General features: G+C 36.7%; 1 protein-coding gene across 50 annotated transcripts in view; it reads left to right on the forward strand.

The window, feature by feature from the left end:
• Positions 1-19,433, forward strand: part of LOC311210842 (titin-like) — a 243,002-nt gene that overhangs the window by 72,955 nt on the left and 150,614 nt on the right. For 45 of the 50 annotated variants that reach the window (XM_084289064.1, XM_084289078.1, XM_084289067.1 and 42 more), the window contains 30 exons: positions 42-320; positions 397-675; positions 826-1,113; positions 1,284-1,571; positions 4,169-4,450; positions 4,704-4,982; positions 5,092-5,373; positions 5,472-5,750; positions 6,228-6,515; positions 6,661-6,939; positions 7,034-7,312; positions 7,405-7,683; positions 8,231-8,518; positions 8,673-8,960; positions 9,514-9,804; positions 11,525-11,812; positions 12,889-12,981; positions 13,106-13,388; positions 13,638-13,821; positions 14,163-14,252; positions 14,335-14,602; positions 14,696-14,956; positions 15,529-15,738; positions 15,847-15,924; positions 16,039-16,065; positions 16,752-16,799; positions 17,729-17,785; positions 17,891-17,965; positions 18,237-18,491; positions 19,053-19,145. In XM_084289064.1, coding sequence (XP_084145190.1) covers positions 42-320; positions 397-675; positions 826-1,113; positions 1,284-1,571; positions 4,169-4,450; positions 4,704-4,982; positions 5,092-5,373; positions 5,472-5,750; positions 6,228-6,515; positions 6,661-6,939; positions 7,034-7,312; positions 7,405-7,683; positions 8,231-8,518; positions 8,673-8,960; positions 9,514-9,804; positions 11,525-11,812; positions 12,889-12,981; positions 13,106-13,388; positions 13,638-13,821; positions 14,163-14,252; positions 14,335-14,602; positions 14,696-14,956; positions 15,529-15,738; positions 15,847-15,924; positions 16,039-16,065; positions 16,752-16,799; positions 17,729-17,785; positions 17,891-17,965; positions 18,237-18,491; positions 19,053-19,145 — 6,558 coding nt within the window. The remainder of the gene's footprint in view (positions 1-41; positions 321-396; positions 676-825; positions 1,114-1,283; positions 1,572-4,168; positions 4,451-4,703; positions 4,983-5,091; positions 5,374-5,471; positions 5,751-6,227; positions 6,516-6,660; positions 6,940-7,033; positions 7,313-7,404; positions 7,684-8,230; positions 8,519-8,672; positions 8,961-9,513; positions 9,805-11,524; positions 11,813-12,888; positions 12,982-13,105; positions 13,389-13,637; positions 13,822-14,162; positions 14,253-14,334; positions 14,603-14,695; positions 14,957-15,528; positions 15,739-15,846; positions 15,925-16,038; positions 16,066-16,751; positions 16,800-17,728; positions 17,786-17,890; positions 17,966-18,236; positions 18,492-19,052; positions 19,146-19,433) is intronic. The other 5 variants (XM_084289095.1, XM_084289099.1, XM_084289103.1 and 2 more) reach the window with 2 other exon arrangements.

The raw sequence follows: 19,433 nt of genomic DNA on the forward strand, positions 1-19,433 counted from the left end.
CCACATTTGTCCCTCTCAATTTGACCTTTGCCTCCACACAGAGCCTGCAGTCTTCGTGAAGAAATTAAGTGATTTCAGTGTGGAGCAGGGGAAGTCCATTGTTCTGGAAAGCACCTACATGGGCACCCCTCCCATTTATGTCACCTGGAAAAGAAATGGAATGCCTATTGCTCAGTCTCCACGCTGCAGTGTTACAACTACTGACAGATCTGGCATTCTTGAAATCTTCAACAGCACTAAGAGTGATGAAGGCGAATACACCTGTGAGGTGGCAAATGAGGCGGGTGGGGATGTTTGCCACAGCCTTGTATCCATCTTAGGTATGCATCACCCCTGATCCCCAAGGGGACCCCAGTGATGCTCTGTCTCTGCTCACTATGCTCTTTCCTCCCCTAGAACCACCCTATTTTGTCACGCACCTGGACCGTGTGGAGGTGAAGGTTGGCGAGCCTTTGATTTTAAAATGCCAGATAGGTGGTGCACCAGAAATAAAGGTGTCTTGGTACAAAGAAGACACCAAGCTCAGATCAACACAAGCTTACAAAATGCACTTCAAGAATAATGTGGCAACACTGGCATTCTCTACTGTGGAGGACAGTGACATTGGAGAATATATCTGCAAAGCAGAAAATAGTGTTGGCTTTGCTACCACCACAGCTTTGCTTGTCATTAAAGGTGATGGTCATGGGGCCACTCTTTCCTGGGGTAGTTTGTAGGCACTCTTTGTTGTCTACAGAAAGGGGTTCTTATTAAGTTCAGTGTCAATTAATTCTAGGTTGACAAGGTAGCTTCCTACTTACGGTGATGATTATTATTATTTTGCAGAACGTCAGCTTCCCCCTACGTTTGCCAGGAAACTGAAAGATATTCAAGAGACAGTTGGTGCTCCAGTGACTTTTGATTGTCGCATAAATGGCTCAGAGCCTATCCAGGTCTCCTGGTATAAGGATGGGGTTCTTTTAAGAGACAGTGATAACGTGCAGACAACCTTCTTAAATAATGTTGCAGCTCTTCAGATCTTGCAAACTAGCATGGCTTACTGTGGCCAATATACTTGCTCAGCGCAAAATGCTCTGGGGACTGCATCTTCCAGTGCCAAGCTTCTCCTCACAGGTTTGTAGCTCACACTTAGAGATATTTTGTACCTATTTGCTGTCTTATTCTTTTACTCTTTCTCCTATTCTACCCATTACATGCTGGTAAGGGAGTGTGGGCATGGCATGGTCAGGTGTGTGTTTAAACGGAGCTTAGTGGTGAGCTCTGCCGTGCTTTCCTCTTTGCAGAACATCTACAACCTCCTTTCTTTGATGTCAAGCCAGTATCTATTGATGTGGCACTAGGGAAAAGTGCAACCTTTAAGTGCCATGTGACTGGCTCTGTACCTATGAGAATTACATGGACCAGAGACAACAGAGAAATCCGCCCAGGTGGCAACTACAAGATGACACTGGTGGAAAACACAGCCAGCTTGATGGTCCTAAAAGTGGGTAAAGGAGATGCTGGACTCTACACATGTACTGCTAGCAACAGCATTGGAAAGGATGCATGTGCAGCTCAGCTGGCTGTGCAAGGTATTGCTGGAATCTTTACTTCATCAGGCATTTCTTTGCAAGGCAGACACCCACAAAAAGCCCTAAATAGTGCAGACACATGAGACTAACAATCTTTACAGGAGGTCATGTTGAGATCTTTCATTTAATTTAAATGTTATTTTAAAACTTAAATGTTTGTCTATCTTTCTTCTGGTCTGGTATAGTGAGTCTTATCAAGGGAATTCTGTCACTGAAATATTAACTCTGACATAGTACCCCATTGTGCTTTTATTAATAACTGTTGGCCAGCAAAATCTGTTTGCCTTAAACTCTTTCTCTAGTAGTGTCATTTGCTAAATTGTCCCGAAGAGAGAAAGGTAGCTGAAAGAAGCAAGTCCACTTACAAGGCCTAAATGTATTTTTAACAGGTGTGCAGTTCCAGAAAATATTTGAAAACTCCTGTTGTTGAATAGGAAAAATTGAAGGATCTGAGGGCAGACTTGGTGACAAATATCTGCTCTGCCAACACTTCACTTCTCTACATAGTGTGTGGATCTTATGATTTTCAAAGATCTAAATTTATAACTGGATTTAACTGTCCTGGTACAAGTGACACTTGTACCTTACTGTAATTTCCTTAATGTAGGTGGGAACCTTGGATTTATAAATAGCTGTTCCGGATACTTTATTCCTACTGATTTTATTAAAGGACATATGTGAAATACACTACTGAAATGGTGCATGACTTTAAATGTCCTTGTTGTTTCAGGGCATTCTTCTTTTCTCTCTCTCTCTCTGTCTTTTTTTTTTTTTTTTTTTTTTCCCTCTATATAAGTTTGGAGGGGAAATCAAACATGTTACAAGAATATAATTGAATTATAATTGAGTCTTGTGGACTCAATGGCAAATAGGGATGCTGTTATTACGCAGTTTGACTTTAAAAATAAATAAATAAATAAATAAAAAACTGAAATACTGTAAGAAGAAATCTAAGCTCTTTTAAAGATTTCAAGCTTATTTCCACAACAATCATAATTCTGTTTATTATTAATGATAGAAGTACTAATAGGTTAATTTGACTGGAATTACTCTACATAAAATGATCCTAACTGACCTTATTCCTTTTCTTACTCTTCAACTCTTTAGTCTTCAACTCTTTATTCATAAAATTGTAAATTATTCTTTTATTATTTTTTCAAGGATTATTTTTCTTTAATTCTTCAGATTTTGTACAGATTTCCCAACGATGTAAAATTAATTTTGCTCATTGCTTGTCAGCCTATTCCTACAAAACTTGGAAGTGCAAGCTCGTATGTGCATTGATTTGCATGTTTTTAATTTGAGAAGATGCTGTCTTATCTCTATGATATAGTCTTTTGTTTGTAGAATCAAGATCTTATGTCCAATGACTTTCAACACCTCCCTACCCCCACTTTTTTTTTTTTTTTTTTTAATCTAGTGTTTCCAATCTGTCGTTTTAACACCTGCCTTAGGTTCTAGAAACTATCTAACATTCTAAGTACTTTACTAACATATAACACTTTACTAACATTTTTGGAAAGGAATGGAATTAGTGTGTGACTAGTCAGCAACTGTTAGTATGCAGATAGGAAATCAACTGTTTATCAAAATGAAATCTGATAACAAAGTAATGAGATTCCAAGAGTTTTTGTGTTAACAAGATGTAACTTTTATTTTTAGAAACTCTAAGGAAGTTTTGTTACTAACAACATAGGATGTTCTGCAAATGTCCCACAGATTGAAGTGACCCACAGTAAAATAGATATTCTTCCTACATGTTACAGATACACAAAAAGGCAATTCATCCTGTTCTGTAGAAAGATTTGTTAGTTGTTCCCACATTACCACCTCTTGGTTTTACTGCTTTTATCTTTGATCCATGAGCATTCAGTCTTGTGAATCTGAATTGTCTGCATGGTACTTGTGATGTAAAGTGTCAAACCTCCCTTTCTTTCTCTCCTTACAGAGTAAAATGTAACCATTTGGTTTACTTTCCAGTCATATGACCTTTAAACCCAATTTCACTAATACCAACCATCTCGTAATTCTTCCCAGCATGACTGTTTTGAACTTCTCTTATTTGCTACCTGTGATCCTTGACTTTTAGTCCTTATATGCACCTTTATGTTTGGCTTTGCAATAAACGTGCAGAGGATTATAACTCAAATACACTTATGAACTGTATCAATTCTTAATGACATGTTAAGTTATAAAGCAGTTGCTATAATGCTCAGCCTAAATTATCTAAACAATAGCTCTTAGATGAACAGTTTGGATTCTTGAATTTCCATCAGGCATTTTTATTACCCATGTACAGCAAGAGGATATTACTTAAAGAAAACCACATGTGTCAGCTGAATATAGAGAAGTAGAATGAGAAAACAAAATAAGGAGAAACTATCTAAAATGCAAATAGTCCTAATCTACATTTTGGACAAACTTCAAATCTTAAAAAAAAAAAAAAAAAAAAAAAAGCAACAACAAAAAAAACAGCAATTACAAAATTAGAATGTTTGCATAAGTCCTCAAAGTTTATATTTTCTGTTAGATATTTGCCTGTTTATTCAAAGAATCTGTGCAGTTAAAAACATCATTTTCCATTTTTGGCTTTCCAGAACCGCCAAGGTTTATTAAGAAACTAGACTCCTCAAGACTTGTGAAAGAGCATGAGTCCACTAGGTACGAATGCAAAGTAGGGGGATCTCCAGAAATCAAAGTCATGTGGTACAAAGGTGAAACTGAGATCCACCCCAGTGAAAAATACCGAATGTCATTTGTGGATTCAGTGGCAATCATTGAAATGCACAACCTCAGAGTTGAAGACAGCGGTGACTACAGTTGTGAAGCTCAGAATCCAGCTGGTAGTGCTAGTACCAGTACCTCACTGAAAGTAAAAGGTCAGAATCCCAGCTCTTCCCTTGCCTTTCTATCTGTATGAGTACTTTTGTGTGGAAAAGCTGTTAAATCCCACTTTCTTTAATCAGACAGACCAAAGCTTGTCTGAAAAGATGGCAAGCCTGCTTGTTATATTGTGGGAGATCTCTCACTTACAGTGTTCCTTTGCTGCTCACTATCAGTTTGGCTACTTGAATACTCTCCTCTTTAATATCATCAGCTCAAATAACACAAATTTTAACTCCTTTGTTTCAGCACCCCCTATTTTTATCAAGAGGCCCCATCCAGTCCAGACCTTGAAAGGGTCTGATATTCGTCTGGAATGTGAGCTTCAGGGCACTCCTCCGTTCCAGATTTCATGGTATAAAGACAAACGAGAAATTCGGAGCAGCAAGAAGTACAAGGTCATGTCTGAGAACTACCTTGCTAGCATTCACATTCTCAGTGTGGATACTGCAGATGTTGGTGAATATCACTGTAAAGCTGTAAACGATGTGGGAAGTGACTCCTGTATTGGCTCTGTAACACTGAGAGGTTTGTATAAGGACTGTCACCTTCTTGGAATTTCATTTTTCCAGTTAATATCCTCCTACATTTCCCCTCCTGGAGTGTTTTTTACTGTTAAATATCTTCTCTTAAATAGCACCACCAACCTTTGTGAAGAAGCTGAGTGATCTCACTGTTGTAGCTGGGGAGTCGATTGAACTGCAGGCTGCAGTTGAAGGATCACAGCCCATTTCTGTTCTGTGGTTAAAAGAGAAAGGGGAGATCATTAGAGAAAGTGAAAATCTTTGGATTTCCTATTCAGAAAACATTGCAACTATGCGGATTGGAAACACAGAACCAGCCAATGCTGGGAAATATGTTTGTCAGATAAAAAATGATGCTGGAGTTCAGGAGTGCTTTGCCACACTTACAGTGCTTGGTGGGTAATGTGGTATAAAAAATATAATATGTTTTTATGGTGCTAATTACTATTGCACTGTTGTTTTTTAAAATGCTGTGACTTGCGTCTCATTGCAGAACCTGCAATCATTGTAGAGAAGCCAGGCCCCGTGAAAGTTACAGCTGGAGACTCTTGTACTCTAGAATGCACAGTAGACGGCACACCAGAGCTTACTGCTAGATGGTTTAAGGATGGGAATGAATTGTCTACTGACCATAAATATAAAATCAGCTTCTTCAACAAAGTATCTGGGCTTAAGATCCTCAATACAGGACTAGAAGATAGTGGAGAATATACTTTTGAGGTGAAAAACAGTGTTGGTAAAAGCAGCTGCACAGCTTCAGTGCATGTTTCAGGTTAGTTGACTACTCATTTTGAGTCACATCTGATCCAAATTTCTTTTTTAATGCCTTTAGATAGCATACTGTTTCCCATGATTAGCAGTCTGGGGGACTCACTGCTTGTATAATCTTTGAGTGCTTGGCACTCCACTGTCACAAGCATCAGGAACAGATGCCTACCTAGCATCTGAGGGGCAGGAGTTATAGCAAGGGTTTGATTTCTTCAACTTTAATCCATTTGTCTTTTCCAGACAACTGGTGCAATATTGTTTCATATGAAAAAGAACTGCATAAAGCAAAGGTATTCCTGAAGTTGATTCCTTAACCATCAACTATTTTTCAGCGTTTTACACAAGCAGGAGCAGATTGCTAATGCAGATACATCAAAATAAATGGGTTTCATTATGCACTGAGAACCCCCTGTATTTTAAACTCCTGTACTGAAAGGTTTTTGTTGTTGTTGTTGTTTGTTTTATGTTTAAACAACTGCAGATCGTATTATACCTCCTTCTTTCACAAGAAAACTGAAAGAAACGTATGGTCAACTGGGTTCTTCTGCTGTACTGGAGTGCAAAGTTTATGGGTCACCACCTATTCTTGTTTCCTGGTTTCATGATGGACAAGAGATTACCAGTGGAGACAAGTATCAGGCTACCCTTACAGACAACACTTGTTCTCTGAAAGTGAATCTACTTCAGGAATCTGATATGGGAACTTATCTGTGCTCAGCTACTAATGTAGCTGGATCTGATGAATGCAGCGCATTTTTGAGTGTTAGAGGTCAGTATCAATAAGAAGCCAGAGCTGGATGACTCAAATTTGTTTTCAAAAAGACTTAATTTTTGGTTTTGTTATATATTTCTGATTATTATGCTCTTCATCAGAAGCTGAATGTACTTCTTCTCTGTTTTATTTATATGCTTAGAACCACCATCTTTCATGAAGAAACCTGAACCGCTGAATGTTTTCTCTGGGACAAACATAACATTTACGAGTATCATCAAAGGCTCCCCTCCATTGGAAGTTAAATGGTTTAGAGGTAGTGTTGAGCTAGTACCAGGGCACAAATGTAGTATAACCTTGCAAGACTCACTTGCAGAGCTGGAGCTGTTTGATGTACACCCACTTCAGAGTGGAGACTACACCTGCCAAGTCTCTAATGAGGCAGGGAAGATTTCTTGCACAACACACCTTTTTGTCAAAGGTTTGTCCAGACTACTGTTTCTTATGCTTCTTTAAAAAAAAAAAAAAAAAATCCTGGCTTTATTTAATTTATCTTTTTGTATTGTTCATTATAGAACCAGCAAAATTTGTGAAGAAGGTGAATGATTTAAGTGTAGAGAAAGGGAAAAATTTACTCCTGGAATGCACATATACAGGTACTCCACCAATTTCAGTAACATGGAAGAAAAATGGAGTAATATTAAAACACTCTGAAAAGTGTAGCATCACCACTACAGAAACATCTGCCATACTGGAAATCCCTAGTAGCAAACTAGAAGATCAAGGGCAATATTCTTGTCATATTGAAAATGACTCTGGACAAGATAATTGTCACAGTGCAATCACAATACTAGGTGCGTCATCAAGCCACCATTATTTCATCAAGTGTTATTTCAACTACTTGTGGTCATTGTGCAATACTTTTTTTGTGCTGTTTGTTCTTCAGAACCACCTTATTTCATTACACCCTTGGAGCCAGTGCAGGTGACTGTTGGGGATTCAGCATCCTTACAGTGCCGGGTTGCTGGAACACCAGAAATGATTGTGTCGTGGTACAAAGGCGATACAAAACTGAGGGGAACGGCTACTGTGAAAATGCACTTTAAGAACCAAGTTGCCACTCTGGTTTTCAGCCAGGTGGACAGTAGTGACAGTGGGGAGTACATCTGCAAAGTAGAAAACAGTGTTGGAGAGGCTGCTTCATCATCTTTGCTCACAGTTCAAGGTGAATCATTCTTTCCTAAGAATTAGGAAAATGGCCTATGTTTGGCCTTCAGTATGTTTGTTCTTTCAAATACAAAGATTGTCTTTTAATTTTTAAAAGCTCTATTCTTTTCTGACCAGTAAGATAACCCGTGGTAATGTGTTCTATTAACAAAGGTCTAACAGTAAATCTAACTTAAATATATCTCTTACTGACCACATTTCTTCTGTAGTGATAGAAGCTTCTGCATCTTCATTGCTCGTTTAGGATATTGCTTTGACTGTTTCTGCAGTTCAAGAGTCCTGAGATCATAAGCTAGCTAGTCAGTCCTGAGGGTTAAATAGTCTCACTGGGTGTAAACAAGGGCAGAATGGTTATATATTTTCTTGCATCCATATGCACCGTGTTCTTTTCACTTGAGCTCCCAAATTAAATGATGTACATTTAAATGTAACATTTTTTAATAAGTTAAAAGCAAAAATCCATCATACTCTACAGTACTGATGAGTACAACAATAGGTGCATAGCTTTTGAAAGACCTCATGGTACAATACCTGTTTTCTTACAGAGCGTAAACTTCCTCCTTCTTTTACCCAAAAAGTAAGAGATGTTCATGAAACCATTGGCTTACCAGTTACGTTTGATTGTGGCATTGCTGGTTCAGAACCTATTGAAGTATCTTGGTTTAAAGACGGTGTACATGTAAAAGAGGACTACAATGTTCACACAACCTTCATAGATAATGTAGCAACTCTGCAGATTTTGAAGACGGACAGGAGCCTTATTGGGCAATATACCTGCACAGCAACCAATGCTATTGGAACTGCTTCTTCTAGTGGCAGGCTTGTCCTTACAGGTTGGTGGACTGTGAAACATTCAATGGAAGTATCTTAAAACTTGCTTTTACTTTATATGTGTATTAAATATTATACAAATAATATTTATTTTGAAAATATTTAAAGCAAATTGTGATGTTAAAGTGATGCTTTTTAATTTCTTTCACTCTTTAGAAGGGAAGACTCCTCCATTCTTTGACACTCCAATTACATCTTTGGATGGTATCATTGGAGAAAGTGCTGACTTTGAGTGTCACATTTCTGGAACACAGCCTATTAGAGTCACATGGGCAAAAGATAACCAGGAGATTAGAACAGGAGGAAACTATCAAGTCAGTTATGTAGAAAATACAGCCCATTTGACCATCTTGAGAGTTGACAGGGAAGATTCTGGAAAGTATACGTGCTATGCTAGCAATGAAGTTGGAAAGGATTCTTGCACAGCTCAACTGAATGTTAAAGGTACTGAACAGATAATACATTGTGTGTAATTTTTCTTTTAATTGTAAAGGAAGTTGGCATTATTGCTGCAAGAAAAGTTTGAGAAAAAACTTTAAACATAACTTTTGAGGTATAGCTCAAAAATATCTATCTGGATGGTATAATACACATGGATCTTTAAAGAGAAATTGAAAGGACCATTAACAATGAAAGAAAGGATATTTTCTTCAGCCTAATTTCTTTATAGCCTTTGTGTTCTACAGGCCTATTTCTTCCTTGATAACTCATCAAAAAATCTTGTGTTTTTAAAGACTTAGATCAATCATCAATCAATCAAATAAATGTGTTTTTTTCCTGTCGTTTTTCACAAATAAGAAAATCCACTAACACAGTGACTGTACAAGTAAGACACTTGCCATTGATCTTGGAGTATTTTCCCTAAAACAAACAAACAAACAAAAATCCTGTTTAAATGACAGCAACTATTGATTCCCCAATGTTGTGTTTTTTTTCTTCAAACACTTTCCTTAGATTTTTTTATTTCAGTTTTGGCGCATATGTTCTTTTTTCACAGAACGAAAAACTCCACCTACTTTTACTAAGAAATTGTCTGAAGCAGTAGAAGAAACAGAAGGGAATGAACTTAAACTTGAGGGCCGTGTTGCTGGCTCTCAACCTTTGACTGTTGCTTGGTATAAAAACAATCAGGAAGTTCACTCAAGTCCTCATTGTGAAATATCATTCAAAAACAATACCTTACTTTTGCATATTAAGAGTGTAGAGCAATCAGATGCTGGTTTATATACCTGTAAAGTGTCCAATGAAGCAGGAAGCGTGTTGTGTACATCTTCTGTTGTTATCAGAGGTTAGTAGAAATCATGCTTTTCTTTACTTCTTGATTTTCTTTCTGTGTTAGCTGCAAATAGCTTCTGTCTTATGGCTTTGTACAGCCAGTAAACTAATTGTGTTGTGCTTAATTGTTTTTGTTTGCCTTAATATTAATAATTTGTACTGAGACGGACATGATAAAACTGGGTTAAACCACAAAATCAATAAATTATTTTGATTTTGTGATTTAAATTTGTGTGTGTGTAGGAGCTTCTTTTTCAGTACTTGCTATGACTGATCTAGAGTAAACATTGAAATCTGAAATCTTTAATGTGATGTTTTTTTCTTCTTTTTTTATTTTGCCTTTTTAAATTTTATTTATTTGTTTATTGAAAAACAGTTTTTCTGTGCAATTACAACTAAGCTTGGGCAGCTTTGATGATGTGTTGTGGCAGCATGGCACATCATCCTAATACTATTGTAGGAGATTGCATATTTGATTCTCTACAGGTGTCTATGTAGTTTTGCAGCCTAATAAGTGTTTTAGTTATTCTAATATTTTTGCATGCTACTGTCCTTATTTTGTGGAGAAAACGTGTTATATAAAACATTTCTTGCATGTTTGCATACAAAACATATACTGTCTTGTTATTAATTCTATTTTCTAAAACCGACTCATATTCTCAGACTTACGCTTATCCTTGTTCATTGCTTTCCTATGTCTTAAGAACCACATGTGTTTCTTTTTCTCCTATGCTCTTCATATTTTCCTTCCTTGAATCATAGAATTATTAAGGTTGGAAAAGACCTCCAAGACCATCTGATCCAACTATCCCCGTACCACCAATATTACCCACTAAACTATGTCCATAAGCACCAGATCCAACCTTTCCCTAAACACCCCTTGGGACGGTGACTCCACCACCTCCCTAGGCAATCCATTCCAATACCTGACTACTCTTTCTGAGAAGAAATTTCTTATTTCCAACCAACCTGAACCTCCCATGGTGCAACTTGAGTCCATTCCCTATAGTCCTATCGCAAGTTATCTATGAGAAGAGGCTAACCCCCAGCTCCGCACACCTTCCTTTCAGATAGTACATAGAGAGCAATATGGTCTCCCCTGAGCCTCCTCTTCTCCAGACTAAACGATGCCAGTTTCCTCAGCCACTCCTCAGAGGACTCGTGTTCCAGGCCCTTCACCAGCTTCACAGCCCTTTCTCTGGACATGCTCTAGAGCATCAATGTCTTTCTTGTAGTGAGAGGCCCAAAACTGAATGCAGTTCTCAAGGTGTAGCCTCACCAGAGCTGACTACAGAGGGATGATCACCTCCCTGGTCCTCCTGGTCACACTATCCCTGATACAAGCCAGGACCCCATTGGCCTTCTTGGCCACCTGGGCACACCGCCGGCTCATGTTCAGGCAAGCATCGACCAGCACCTCCAGGCCCTTTTCCTCCACACAGCTTTCCAGCCACTCTGGACCCAGCCTGTAGAGTTGCATGGGGTTGTTGTGACCAAAGTGCAGGACCTGAGACTTAGGCATATTGAACCTCTTCCCATTGGCCTCTGTCCGTCAATCCAACTTGTCCAGGTCCCTCTGCAGGGCCTTTCTACCCTCTGGCAGATCAACACTTCCCCGTAACTTGGTGTTGTCTGCAAACTTACTGAGAGTACACTCAAGTACCTCATCCAAATCATCAATAAAGATATTAAAGAGGATAAAGAGAATTCACTGAAGCACTTTCACCTTCCAGAACCTAAAAAGCCTCCACGTTTTGACCAGCCCCTTCAGCCAGCAACAGCAGAGGAAGGTGGTAACATACAGCTCAGCTGCCATGTCCAAGGATCACAGCCAATCCGGATTCAGTGGCTGAAGGCAGGAAGAGAAATAAGAGCTTCAGACAGATGCAACTTCAGCTTTGCTAATGGAGTAGCTCTTCTGGAACTTGCTGCAGTTACCAAATCTGATTCAGGAGAATATGTGTGCAAAGCTTCAAATATGGCTGGCACTGACACTTGCAGATCTAAAGTGACTGTTAAAGGTACAGTAACATGAACAAAATCAAGGATTGTGATGGAAATTTAAAACTCCATCCTACTTCATTTTGTGTGGAACAAAGACACTAACATTGTAATAGCAAGCAATTAGTATCTTTTATTTCTTTTCAAAACTGTAGAAAACAGTACATTTAACAATAATTTATATATAAATAGAAACATAAACAATGGAATATCACTGTCAAATCAATAGCATATTCTTACCAACAAGATTAAGAATTTAGTTCCTATAGCTAATCACAGAATTTAAGAAAAATGCAATTAAGTGAAAATTACTTGTGTCTGCATATTTTATGAGAATAGTGGTGTTTATTTAAGAAAGTACAAAAATAATTTTATTGATAGTGTGGCCTTAGAGGTTAGCTGTTTCAAAACTATTACAGCTTCAACACGTTTTGGACTTTTAGCTAGAAGTAAATGTTGCTGAAGCATGAGAGCTTCCATGTAGAGTCTTGTATTTTTGCATTCAAGATATGCAGGTTCAGTAATATGTAGAAGCAGCATCTTTTTCACTACATGGGTGGCAGCAGAGCTAAGAACTAGTCGAAAGAAAAAAAAAAAAAAAGGAAAAAAAAATAACAGATCAGTATTACAAAAAGTTCAAATAACTCTGAGGGTGAGATTTCCAGAAGCAGAAAAGAGAACACCTCACTAAAAAAAAAATGACTAATTTTAGAAAATTCTTATTTGTATGAATTTGCATATCTATGCAGAATAAAAATGACCTGACTGATGTTAGTGGAAAGCATAACATGTCCTACAATGCTCAGTTTCATTTGCAATGTAAAATACAAGTTACTTAAAATATGAAAATATTTTACATTTTTTTGTATTTCACATAATATTTTGTTTCATCTTGTAACTCATTCCTTTTCACGCAGGTAATTTTGGAGATTTTCAAAAGCCATCTGGACATGGTCCTGGGCAAACAGCTTTAGGTGTCTCTGCTTGAGTGGTTGGAAAATATGACCTTCAGAGGTCCCTTCCAACCTCATCCATTCTGTGATTCTGATAAAACAGTCTGTTTAATTATTTGACTCCTTTTATTTATTTATTTTAGAAAAAACAACAGCTGCACCAGCAGCTAAGAAAGCAGAAGTGGAGGGAAAACTTTATTTTGTGTCAGAGCCTCAGAGTATCAAAGTCATGGAAAGTAAGAACTCTTTTTCAAAAAATTATATGTCTTCTATTTGTCTATACCTGTTGCTTGAGATTATGTCCTGTTGTCATAGAAACATCTGCAAAGACTTATTTTCCTCATTTGCATATTTCCGTAGAGACTGTTGCAACATTTATTGCAAAAGTTGGAGGAGAGCCAATTCCAAATGTTAAGTGGATGAAAGGGAAATGGAGACAACTCAACCAGGGAGGTCGTATTTTCATCCAGCAGAGAGGAGATGAAGCCAAACTAGAAATAAAGGACACAACAAAAACGGATTCTGGCATGTACAAATGTGTAGCTTCTAACCAACATGGGGAAATTGAGAGGAGTGTCAACCTACAAGTTGAAGAAAGGAAGCAAGAAGTCATTGAAGGGGATGTCAGGGGGAAACTAAAAAGGTATATACAAAGATTTTATAATTACTTTGCAATCAACACAGAAAAGCTTTCTAATTAAACGTCTCAGATCAAGATATAATATTTTGATATTCATGATAAAAGTATAACTGTGTACTTAAAATAGAAGCACCTAACTAGGTTACACTAAAGGAGTGTACTACAGTAGTTCTGTGTTGATTCATTTTTTCATTGACCATCTTTCTAGAAATGAAGTATTGTATATTTAACTTATGTCATTGATTTGAATAGAACTCCAACAAAAAGAAAGGAAGATGAGGAAGATCAAACTATTGATATCTTGGAACTTCTCAAAAATGTTGATCCTAAAGAATATGAGAAATACGCTCGCATGTATGGAATTACAGATTTCCGTGGCCTCCTGCAAGCCTTTGAGTTACTAAAGCAAACCCGAGAGGAAGAAAGCCATAGATTGGTAAGATACAGTGTGACTACAGCATTGGCTTTAAGAGTAACACAGCCCCTGTGAACAGACTTGGTGTCCATGATGTGATATTACTGTGTGAACAGGATTTTCTGGTATCTGTTTAGATCTTTTAGTTCTCAAATTCTTGCATGCTCAAACTGAAAAAGAAGGAATGGCCCTTCTGGCCAGGTATGTTGTCTTGACAACTTGGTTGCTATTTTTTAAGATGAGAAGATAGGCTAGATACAGTATGGCTACAGCAAGCGCAAGAACTAGTTTTATGTTAGATAAAAATGACAGCTTGACATTTAAGATCCTTTAATCTTTAAGTACATTCTGTCTTATTACAGGAAATTGAGCTTACAGAAAAGGCTCAAAGAGAAGAACAGGAGTTCGATGAACTTGTATCATTTATTCAGCAACGACTATCACAGACAGAGGTAACTTATTTTTGTCCTGATTTGTGAAATATTCAAACCCATAACAGGGAACTTGAAACTAATTTAAATTAATATTTTTCAGCCTATTACTCTGGTCAGAGACATTGAAAATCAGACGGTTTTAACAGATGAGGATGCTATCTTTGAATGTGAAATTAAAATTAACTATCCAGAAATTAAACTTTCATGGTACAAAGGAACACAGAAACTGGACTCCAGTGACAAATATGAAATTAGAATTGAAGGTGATCGCCACATACTTAGGATCAAGAACTGCCAGCTTGAAGATCAGGGAAATTTCAGAATAGTGTGTGGACCACACATTGCCAGTGCTAGGCTAACTGTGATTGGTAAGTCTACTTTTGAACTAAGTATCTGAATTCTTTGATTATTCTATTGTCTGATGTCTGCTAAAAAATATATATATTTTAACATGCTAATAGAACCTGCAGTTGAACGGCATCTTCATGACACTACTTTCAAGGAAGGAAACATATGCACGCTCTCTTGTCAGTTTTCTATACCAAATGCCAAGTCTCAGTGGTATAGAAATGGGAGGCCCATTAAGATAGGAGGGAGATACTCAACACAAGTCTCCGACAAAGTACACAAACTCATCATCAAGGATGTTAGAACAGAAGACCAGGGACAGTATACCTGCAAGCTTGAGAATCTAGAAACAACTGCAGATCTGGCCATTGAAGGTTTGTAAAAAGATGTAGAATCTCTTTATTACATTAGTGGTAAAGAGTTGCTGGATGTTCCATTAACAGAACAATTGAAAATAAAATGGATTTCTTAAAGAAATATCCTTGAACTTGGAAATGGATTAAACAAGAAATTTTCTTGTTCTTTCTCTTTGAACAATATGTGACATATTCATGTAAGTTAGTATTTTTAACTAAATCATCATTACTAATGGCCCCTTGCTCTCAAATTGTTTGTCATACTTTCTTTTAACTTCTTTTATCCTATTACTCTCCTATTTTCCTCATATTTCCTCTTTTTCCTTAATTGTTCTTTACCTTCGCTTGATTTCCCTAATGGCTTCTCTTGTATATTTTCTGTACAACAATCTTATGTTTTTATTCTTACATCTTCTAATCTTCATTCTTATGTATAATACTTCATAGTAGATGGATTTCCTTTTCTCTTATTTGTTATTACATCTCATTATAGTGTAGCTATTTTTATGAAAACAGTGAGAAGGGATTAGGTAAACTAAATGACCTGGTCTTAGTTAATAACAGATATTTTTTTGTTGTCCCTAAAACAGCTGAACCAATTCAGTTCACAAAGAGCATACAGAATATTGTAGTGAGTGAACACCAATCTGCAACCTTCGAGTGTGAGGTGTCTTTTGATGATGCAGTTGTGACTTGGTATAAAGGCCCCATTGAACTGAAAGAGAGTCCTAAGTACAGCTTCAGAAGTGAAGGTCGTTGTCATTATATGACTATTCACAATGTTACTGCAGAAGATGAAGGTAAAAAATCATGGCATATTTTGGCCAATGCCATTCTTTTCCGTGATTTTATGTTCTTTTTTTCTAATGATACAAGCATATAAATATGAAAATTTGTGTCTGGTGCAGGTGTATATTCTGTAATTGCTCGTCTTGAACCAAGGGGAGAAGCAAGAAGCACTGCAGAGCTCTATCTGGTAACCAAAGGTTAGTGAATTTTCTAAACAAATTTATGATCCTAGCTACATACAAATTTGTGAGTTTGAAACATGATTCTGGAAAAACAAATAGTTCTAAAAGAAATGTATTACTCTTTTGCAGAAATCAAACTGGAGCTGAAGCCACCAGGTAAAGATAATGCACAAGATTACCACAAGATCATGTCTGTTATCTGTCATAGATATATTGCATTGTTCTGCTTTATCCTTTTCCCCTGGCTATAGAAAGTGAAACCTACAGTCTGAAAAAATATTCCTCAGCCGTGCATATGAGGAACTATTTATTCTTATACATAGTGGAAATGACTACTTTGATAACTCTGAAAGCAGTGATTATTTTTGTGTCTGGGTCTTATTTTGTTCTGGTTGTGTCTGGTCTTATTTTGTACAATATGGGAAGCCACATTCTATAAAACAAGTGTATTTTTATTTAAATGACTGAGGAACAATGAAGAGGTACCAATGAATACATTCAACATCATCTGCACAGCTGAACAGTTAAACAAGGAAGAAAAATGGGTAGCAATCATCTCCTTATGATATATAACGACCTTCCTTTCTGAATGTTCTTAAGAAAGAGCCTACTCCAAAATGACGCAAATCTATCTATCTATAAATAAAATGAAACAGTGCAAAGTTGGCCAGATAAAAAGATTAATTCAAGTAATTATCTATACATGAGCTTGCTTATGCTTGAGGAGCAAGTTACAATAATTGTGTGCTAAAATATAAACAAATAAAGGCCCATGAACTAATCTTGGGGATAGCAAATTCAGATCTGTATTTTTGATTCAGTTAAACATTTTGACTTTCCAGATGTTCCTGATGCCAAGGTTGCAGTTCCACCTCAAAAACCAGCTGAAGGTAGGATAAAAAACAAACAAAAAAATACTTGTTGCATAGTGCTTTTTTATATCATCACTGAAGCAGCAGTCATGGGTACCTCAGAGAAAAATCTTAGACAGCTCCAGTGATAAAATCTAGTTGATTCTTCCTGTAGAAATGTTATAAGAGCAAGCATTGGTGTGAATAGACTTCTTTTGCAGCATCAAAGATAAAAATTATACACAGAAAAAATGAAGGTATGTCTCTTAAAAAGAAAAAAAAATGCCCATCATTCCAGCTTGTTTTTCCATCAGTCTGCTGTTAACTCCACTTTCCCTTTATTTCTGTTTTCCTGTTATAATCATTCTTCATTTTTACCATATAAATATCTTTTAAGCAAACTCTCTGAACTGTGATTTTGAAAAATAAAATAAAATTTAACAATAATCATAAATGGAAAATAAACGACAAAGTCTTTTGAAGACAGAATAAACAGTTTGCATGTGTATTGTCAGTGGACTTCTCTACCCAGGCTCTGTTATTCTTCTACAGACTACAAATATTACAAATGTTTCTGCTATATTCAGTCATTTAGTATAGATTGAGAAATGCATTCTTCTAAGTTAAATTTCCATGCCAATTTTGTAAATGCTTGGAGTGACAGCAGGAGGGAAAAGACTGATATTTAGATGAATTACTATCAGAAAAGATAGGAGAATGATGGCAGGAAAGAAAACAAAGCTGTGAAGGGCTGGGGTTCAAATAACAGTAGACTGGAGATTCTCATTCAAAATATATTGTTCCAGATACAGTGGATGGTCAGAATGAGCGCCATTTTTCCTTTTATTCATAGTTGCAATAAAATAATCTCCTCTGCCTGTTTTCCAAATGCACTAAGATATTTCTTCAAGAAGACTTGAAGAAATACTTCCAAGGCTTTATTCTAAATATTTTGTTTTTCTCATAAGCTACCCCTATTCCTATTCTTCTGCCTCTTGTTCCACCACCAGAGGAAAAGAAGCCAGGTAAGAATTTTTAAAGTACTTGGATAGCATGTATATGTTTAATTATAACTGCATTGTTTTGGTTTGTTTTAATTAATTTTTTTTTTTTTTTTTTTTTTTTTTCAGAAAAGAAGGTTTCAGTAAAGAAAGTCACCAAAAAGGTGGTTAAAAAGGGTCCTGAAGATGTCCAACCACCTAAAGGTAAATTCAAAAAACAAACAACAAAAAAAGTATCTTAAGAATAGTAAATTTACCTTCTGGAACAGACGTCTGTTTGATTTCTTTCTATATGTTAAACACATACGCATTTAAAACCCAAGCTGATTAGGACTGCTGGGGGAAAAAAAAAGGGGGGGGGGGGGGAAGAGGCACTTAAACTGTCTGTAAGGGAGAAATCATTTCATTAACTGTGATCATCCAATACACCTTGCAGATTCCAGGCTATATTTTATTTATTTATTTATTTATTAAGTTCCTGAGGTTCTGCCAGAGAAGCCCAAAGAGGTCAAAATAACATCTATGGCAAGGAAAGAAGAGATTCATGAAGAAAAAAAGGAAATATATGAAAAGTCCAAAGAGCCTTATGAAGAATGGGAAGAAGATTATGGAGAAGAGCATGATTATTATTTCAAGGAAGAAGGTTATGATGAAGGGGAAGAGGAATGGGGAGAAGCTTATGAGAAAAGAGAAGTGGCTTATGAAGAAACACGAGTCATTCATGAAGAAGGTATAAAAGAGTTTTTATTATCTTACAGTTTGAACTTTAATATGCTGCCAAGTCGTGATTGCTACTTGACAATACAAGGAGCGTGGTATGGCAAGATATAGGTGCAGATAGAAAGTGATACATTATAATATGATTACCAGTGGACTTCACAGATTGGAGCATCTTTAAAACTTAATGTGAATTTCTAGTTTGTAAGGTTATGTGTTATTTTTAGTTATTTCTCCTATCATTTTCATGCATTCTACATATACTTGATTTAGGTTAGATGTTTCAGATATCAATTTTTTGATGTTAATAACTGGATAATTTTGCAAGTCCTTGTGTGCTTTAACTGTCTAAGGTGGTAGTAATGTGTATGCCTCTAGGACCAGAAAATGGTTCTGATGAGAAAATGTCAAACACAAAAATGAACGAAAAATTTTACTGCTACAGTTAGATCTTCAAAACTCAGTGTACGTTTCAACTTCATAATCATATAATTGCATAACTAATTACTTCTGTCCTTAGTAAGCCCTTAGACAATGCATTTTGCATCATTAAGAATTGTTTTTATTTTTAAAGTGGTTGAAGTTCCTAAGATGCCTGTTCCTGAGCAGAAGTCTCCAGCAATTACAGCAGAAAAGAAAGAAAAGAAAGAAGTAACAGTTCGTAAAGGTATGACTTTCCTGCAAAACTAACAGCAACATTCAAATTTCTCTCTCTAATGCATTCCCTTCAAGCTGAACTGTGATCGCTATTCAGATTTCCTTGAATAGGAATTTTCCTCATGTTGGACAGTTACATGACCAAGGGGCATGGCAAACCTTCCTCTTCTTCCACCACAGATTTTCCAGCGGAGAGAGAATACTGGCAAGGGTGGTTGAAGCAAACCAAGAATTGCTAGCAAAATCAATCTAAGCTTTGGTTGTCTTTCCTCCTCACTATATATTAGCCTTGGGCCTG

This window comes from Netta rufina (genome assembly GCF_964035555.1).
Source record: "Netta rufina genome assembly, chromosome: 6".
NCBI classification, from domain to species: domain Eukaryota; kingdom Metazoa; phylum Chordata; class Aves; order Anseriformes; family Anatidae; genus Netta; species Netta rufina.